The 6,912-nt window shown below is 36.2% G+C and overlaps 1 protein-coding gene across 2 annotated transcripts in view; it reads left to right on the forward strand.

Annotated features, from left to right (window-relative positions):
• Positions 1-5,678, forward strand: part of LOC111492615 (serine/threonine protein phosphatase 2A 55 kDa regulatory subunit B beta isoform-like) — a 7,985-nt gene extending 2,307 nt beyond the window's left edge. The window contains exons 5-14 of one of the 2 annotated variants that reach the window (XM_023141985.1): positions 276-464; positions 1,768-1,859; positions 2,088-2,206; positions 2,950-3,073; positions 3,272-3,395; positions 4,211-4,279; positions 4,366-4,457; positions 4,551-4,628; positions 4,727-4,797; positions 4,933-5,678. In XM_023141985.1, coding sequence (XP_022997753.1) covers positions 276-464; positions 1,768-1,859; positions 2,088-2,206; positions 2,950-3,073; positions 3,272-3,395; positions 4,211-4,279; positions 4,366-4,457; positions 4,551-4,628; positions 4,727-4,797; positions 4,933-5,072 — 1,098 coding nt within the window. In that variant the 3' untranslated portion in view covers positions 5,073-5,678. The remainder of the gene's footprint in view (positions 1-275; positions 465-1,767; positions 1,860-2,087; positions 2,207-2,949; positions 3,074-3,271; positions 3,396-4,210; positions 4,280-4,365; positions 4,458-4,550; positions 4,629-4,726; positions 4,798-4,932) is intronic. The other variant, XM_023141986.1, reaches the window with a different exon arrangement.
• The last annotated feature ends 1,234 nt before the right edge of the window (positions 5,679-6,912 follow it).

Consider the following 6,912-nt stretch of genomic DNA (forward strand, 5'->3'; position numbering starts at 1 on the left):
TTTTTTTTTTTTTTTTTTTTTTTTTTTTTTTTTTTTTTTTTTTTTTTTTTTTTTTTTTTTTTTTTTGTCTTTTTAGTAGGAATATATTCCTCATACCAGTCCCATCCGAGGTTGAAAAGGGTGTAGAGCAGTAATTTTTACGTTTTAGCTCTATTATAAAGTAATTGAAATAGTAGAAAATTTCTGTAGGTTATTATATGTTTCTTGATGACTGGTGGCCAGTGTATCATTCCATTCGTTATTCAATCTGGGTTCTTTCTTTGAGGTTTGACCAGGTGCAAGAAAAAAAGATCAAGAAAATATCCAGCATGAATGTGGACGCTTCCAAAGCTGTTGGCAACGGATGTATAGCTAGTTCAAGTAGTTCTTCACCACATCTTCCAAATGGAGGATCATGTGATGGACTTTATAATCATCCAAGCAATGACCTATTGGGAGCCATTTCGTCACTTCGTCTTCAACTGGTAATTTCTTGCGTTCTCTTGGTTTGGACTGAAGAATTCCACATATTGAGTTTTGCCTCTCTTCTTAACCTCTTGTATAACTTTCCTAATGATGAAAGATAGCCGGAAGGACAAAAGGCAAAAACTGTGCATTTTATCATTTTTCATTTTCAATCAATTTTATGTTTTGTTCTAACAGATATACTCACCAAGAATTAACCGTTAATAATTGGATATGGGTGACAAAATCATGATAGGAACGGGCCCTACATGCGCCTGCTTTGATTATGGCAGGAAATCCAAGAGGTGGAAAGGGTGGGGGATGGGAGAGAATTTTCTCGTAAATCTATAGGAACTGAGAGAAGAAGACATTCCCTACCTCGAAATATGAGATCCCATATTGGTTGGAGAGAGAAACGAAACATTCCTTATAAGAGCATGAAAACCTCTGCCTAGTAGACACGTTTTAAAACGTGAGGTTGATGACGATACGTAACGGGCCAAAGCGGACAATATCAACTAGTGGTGGGCTTGGACTATTCCAAATAGTATCAGAGTTAGACACTAGGCGTTGTGCCAGCGAGGACCTTGGGACCCCAAGGGGGGTGGACTGTGAGATCCCACATTGGTTGGATAGGAGAACGAAACATTTCTTATAAGGGTGTGGAGACCTCTCCCTAATAGATGCGTTTTAAAACCGTGAGGTTGATGACAATACGTAATGGGCCAAAGAGGACAATATCAACTAGTGGTGGGCTTGAGTTGTTACAAATGGTATCTGAGCCAGACACCAGCCGGTGTGCCAGCAAGGACACTAGGACCCCTAGGGGATGGACTATGAGATCCCACATTGGTTTGAGAGGGGAATGAATTATTCCTTATAAGGGTGTGGAAACTTCTTCCTAGTAGACGCGTTTTAAAACTGTTAGGCTGACGGTGATACGTAACCGGCCAAAGCGGATAATATCAACTAGTGGTGGTAGGATGTTATACGAACTCACCCCATCCCCAAAATTTTAATTATTAGAAATTTGGAAACTGCAACTGGTTCAATAAATTTGTTTTCTATTTGCGACTCTAATTTGATATCCCATATTTTGTTATGCAATATTATTATTAAGATTGATTTGCATGTTGAGAAAAAAAGGTTTATATGTTTACTTTTTCTGAGGTGTTAAACCCGAGGTATTTTGGGTGAACATTTCATTTTCCTTTTTCCTTATGATAGTTGTTACATTATTCTTAGACACTTATGGCTGTGATTTTTATTCATTTTCCTTCTCGGATATTTTTTAACTAATATTTTTGTTCTTAATGAAATTAGGTAACTAGCCAAGAGACGAGCCTTCTTGCTAGATGTCGAAGAGTATATGCTCATGCTCATGATTATCACATCAACTCTATCTCAAATAACAGGTACTGCCAGAAGTTTGGATACAAGTTTACATGTTGTAAAAGGAACAGGCTGTTCCTCTCTAATTTTCTTCCCCTCCCTCGATTAGCTTAGGTTTTTAAGGTTTTAAAGTATCACGGTAGCAATCAGATGCTGGACCTACTCTTTTCTTCCTTTTTTTAATAATGGTATTTGATGATTAATATTATCCGTGTATCTATTGTATTTACAACGTCCTGCCTATTTTGTAGTGATGGTGAAACCTTTATATCGGCTGATGATCTGCGAATAAATCTTTGGAATTTGGAAATTAGCAATCAAAGTTTCAACATTGTTGATGTAAAGCCTGCTAACATGGAGGATTTAACTGGTGAGCGCATTTTTTATTTTCCTTGTTGCTAGCTTCCATTTAATGATGTTGTGATATTTTGTACTGGATTTATCATTTAGAATTAGTGCTGGTTTTCTTTTACTGATGAGCGGTGGGATGATGCAAGTGGAATTTACCCTTACAAGAATGTTGCATTAAGAAGCTCTTACGTCTGATGCTAAATTTCTAATTTCACTGTATGGTGTGATGTTTTTAGGGCCCTGCAGAGAAGAACAGCCCAGACAAAGGAGTAATTTAAACAAGAAAAAAAAAACATAAAAACAAGACTATAACACAAAATTAAAAGAGACTGTTCTGATTGTTAAGAATTGTAGAAAGAGGATAATTTCAAAACACTCAGGACAAAAACACCTAGAAAAGTATTGGAATATACAGCACTCCACAAATTCCCTTCCAAGATTACATAGTGGCAACTCCGAAGCACATGATCGAGACCCTCTTAAAAAAACCACCCTAGGCTTCTTGCACATCATCACACATCAACTCAGTGGGGACCTAAAACCATGGATGTAGATCTTTGGATGGAGTCCATAGTTTCCCCATATAGTGTGCTGGAGACAAAATGAAAGATTTCTTCTACTATAATTTGGTTGACTCTTTATGGAATAGGAATATTCATGAATAAGATGCAGGCATATGAGTTCTTCAGAATTAGCCTTTCTTCAATTATTATATTTTCTTGACGTTTATATTACATTTTATGTAAATGTATCTTTTTGCAGAGGTGATTACAGCTGCTGAGTTTCACCCTACACACTGTAACATGCTAGCATATAGCAGCTCAAAAGGCTCAATCCGCCTAGTTGATTTGCGGCAGTCAGCATTATGTGATTCCCATGCCAAATTGTAGGTTTTTTTTTTTCCATAAATTTATTAAATCAGCCACCCCCCAATCCCCACAACACAACCAGTGTATACTTTTTGTGTACGTTGCTTATTATTGAGAACAAATTAATCATTCTTTCCTGTTTTTTTAGGGGGTGGCGTGGGGTTATTATACATACATGACTTTGTAATGATTAAATAAGTATATTTTGCTTACAGATTTGAGGAACCTGAGGCACCTGGTTCTAGATCATTTTTCACTGAGATAATTGCTTCAATCTCTGACATTAAATTTGGAAAGAACGGAAGATATATATTAAGTCGTGATTACATGACCCTTAAGGTTTGTATGTAAATGTATGTATAGTTTGATTCTTTCAATTACAAGGCAATGAACTATTTGACAGTGTCATCCTAAGATTTGCATGTGAAGTGTCGTAGGGATAGTTCTAGCTATGTGTGTGTATAAAATTCATATTAGTATATTAATGTACGTAAATACAAAGTACCAATGGATAAGCTATCGTTTGACTATATTGTGTGAATAGTTGCAAATGGGAATAGAAAATTTATGATTCTAAGTGACATATAGCATCTTTACTATCATGTAATAAAGCAAAATATTTGTGGTCTTTGGAGTGAGGAACAATAGAATCTGTGTGGTCTTTCGAGTGAGGCCTGGTCCTATATGTCCTTGTAGCTGTGTAACTAGGTCTTTTGTAGTTATCCTTTAGGTATTATCTCTTTTGATTGGTGACCCTTTTTGTAGTTTGCCTTCCTTTTAGTGAGCTCTTTTTTCTGTATGTCCTTGCATTCTTTTGTTTTTATTTTTTCAATGAAGGTTCAGTTATTCAACTCTATGGAAAATCTCCCATTTTTATGGGGCACAAAGGACCAATGTGCTTGGTCATAATTACTCATATTCAACCTTTTCTGACCACGTGTAACTTGCTTTGCAACCCAAGCCTCTTGGTTTCCTGTTACTTTTGTTTGTCCCTGGGACATTATCCCGGACTCTTCCTGTCTTGTATCATAAAATTGTTGAAGGCTCATTATGTAATCAGTTATTTTTGTTGCTTGTGCTTCCGAAATTTCTTCTTCTTGAAAGTATAATTTCCTTTTCTTGCAACTCTAGCCGGTTCTTTCTCTCTTTTTCAGTTATGGGACATCAATATGGATTCTGGTCCGGTTACTACCTTCCAAGTTCATGAATATTTAAGACCCAAGGTAAGTTTGTTCAGGTTAAACTTGTAGCTAAAATTTATACAACCTTATTGGACTTAATTAAATGCAATTTTTTATAATGTATGCAGCTTTGTGATTTATACGAAAATGATTCGATCTTTGACAAGTTTGAGTGTTGTCTGAGTGGTGATGGATTGCATATAACTACAGGTTCCTACAGGTCTGTATAATTCCAAAGCACATTCAGACTCTTTTTTTTTCTTCAGCCAAAAAAGTCTTACCTTGAATTTGTATGTTATTGATGCGATCCCAGCAATTTATTCCGAGTTTTTGGTTCTTCCCCCGGAAGTACCGAGGCAACAACTTTGGAAGCTAGCAAAAACCCAACTAGGTATTTCAATCTAGTGGCTTATTCACAAACTTTGAATTCTATGAGATTTTCGTAATATGCTTATTGTAAGTTATATAATTACTGGTATTGGCTTGTAGGAGACAAGTGCAGACCCCTTCAAGACCTTCAAGATCACTTGGTAGTAGTTTAACGAGAGTTGTGAGACGAGGTTGGTGCCCCACAATTTGATTTCCTTTTTCTTTTTCTCATCAACTAAATTATTCAGAGGCCTACAATTCTAGAAGCTCATTCCTCCCCTTTTGTCATATTTCTTATGTTCCGTGTTGGGAAACATTGTTATCAGCAGGATCTGAGAGCCCAGGGGTTGATGCAAACGGAAATCCTTTTGATTTCACTACTAAGCTGCTGCATCTAGCATGGCATCCGGTTGAAAATTCAATTGCCTGTGCTGCCGCAAACAGCTTGTACATGTATTATGCATAAGGAGGGGCTGAGTATCAAATTACACCACCTGCTTAACGTTTTTGACTTCTGTCGGTAAAAATTCTTTCCTTTCTCATTGATCCGAAAGCACAGAAGCTACATTCATTGAGTTCGATATGCCTACAATATCTATACTGCGTGGCCAAAAATTCCACAAGAAAGCATGTTGTTTATGTTCCGCAGGTGGGCAACGTTTCCTTTTCTTCTTTTCTTTCACCCCTTTAAGTCTCTTATCATTTCCTCCGTAATCCTTTCTTTTCCTCCAAAAGAGAAGAGATTTAGTTGTGTTCTATATTTTGTTGGGCTGAACCGAGGGAAATCCTGACTGTAGCTTCCCTGCAGCAAAGTACTGAAATTGTTGATCAATATCTTCTTCCACTAGGTTCTAGATTAAGAAATGTAGTATTTTTAGTTGACTTCTAAAAGTATCGGCGGGAAGGAGCTGTTAAATCTTCCAGTACATCAAATTATTTTTTTCAATTGATTCATTGTCACTCTCAGAAAGTACATTGGGATGTTTTTCATAATTTATTACTGTAGTTTTATGTAAAGAACAATTATATTGAATGTAGCCTACATAGCTCTGAATATTTTTGCATGCAGAAACATCCTCTTTCCTTTCCTTTGCTCTTATAGGCTCTGTAGATTTTCTTTTTCTAAACTTGCTGATTGCACGTTTTAGTATCTTCACCCGAAAATTAGTCTCGCAGTGTTCGTTACATCTTTCAAATCTGTGAAAAAGTTCTTCATTACATCTTTAAAATGTTTCAATGTTATTTTCGAGTTTTTATAAACATTTTAAAACTACCTCTTGAAAAGATCGGGAAGGGATTGCGAAGCGATGTGGACTTCATTTCAGGTTACCAGCAATTGGAAAAGATTGTATTTTAAAGTGTGGAATAAATAAAGAAACATTTTTAACCAATTGAGAAGTAATGGGGTGCTTAACAGTCCTCAAATCTTTTATTCTCCTTCGACTTAGAAACGGCCATTGGTGTTTATCTTCAGCCACTTTTGTTTGGTTGAAGTTGGCATCCATTACCAAAATCTTATAAATCTTTTATTTACTTGCATATCAATATTGTATGTTAGTGGGTTTGAAACAAACTAAATTTTCTTTAAAAGTTTATGTTTGAGTTTGGTCATTATATTGAGTTCAAACTCAATCGAGGGTGGGATTCATACTTCTAACCTTGTATGTAGGTCATAGAAAAATCTAACTACAATGACATCGTTTAAGAACGATGTTGGATGGGTCCAAAACATTCAAGAAATTTAAGTACACACGAAGAGACAGAGAGAGAGAGAGAGAGTAGTACTATGAGAGTACCATAAACTTTCCTTCCCATGAGCATAGCTTGAGTCCAATGAGTATGACCAAACCCGAAAAGGAAAATGGTCGGTGGTGGAGTTTTATCTAAGTCTGAGATCTCGAGCTAGCCTTATTCGTCGACAGAAATCAAATTCAAATGAAGAAGAAGAAAGAATGGAATGAGAGAGAGAGGAAGAAAATGGAAGGCACAGGCAATGGCAACAACAGGCACAGGCACAGGCACAGGCACAGGCCTTCCTTTGCCTTCTCTTCAATTCCACTCATGCTTCCCACTCACTCTTTTTTTCCTCCCCACTTTCGTCTCCCCTTTCCTCCTCATTTATCTATTTCATCGATTTCAGCACAGATCAAATAATTAAAATAAACAATACTATTTAGTATTTGATTTTTATGTATGGTTATCACTCGCATTTTTTATATAAGTGATTTAAACATGTTCGATTACTATTTAGTATTTGATTTTTTTTTTGTCATACAGGTCTTTGAACATTTAATTTCGTGTTTTAT

This window comes from Cucurbita maxima, unplaced genomic scaffold (genome assembly GCF_002738345.1).
Source record: "Cucurbita maxima cultivar Rimu unplaced genomic scaffold, Cmax_1.0 Cma_Scf00018, whole genome shotgun sequence".
NCBI classification, from domain to species: domain Eukaryota; kingdom Viridiplantae; phylum Streptophyta; class Magnoliopsida; order Cucurbitales; family Cucurbitaceae; genus Cucurbita; species Cucurbita maxima.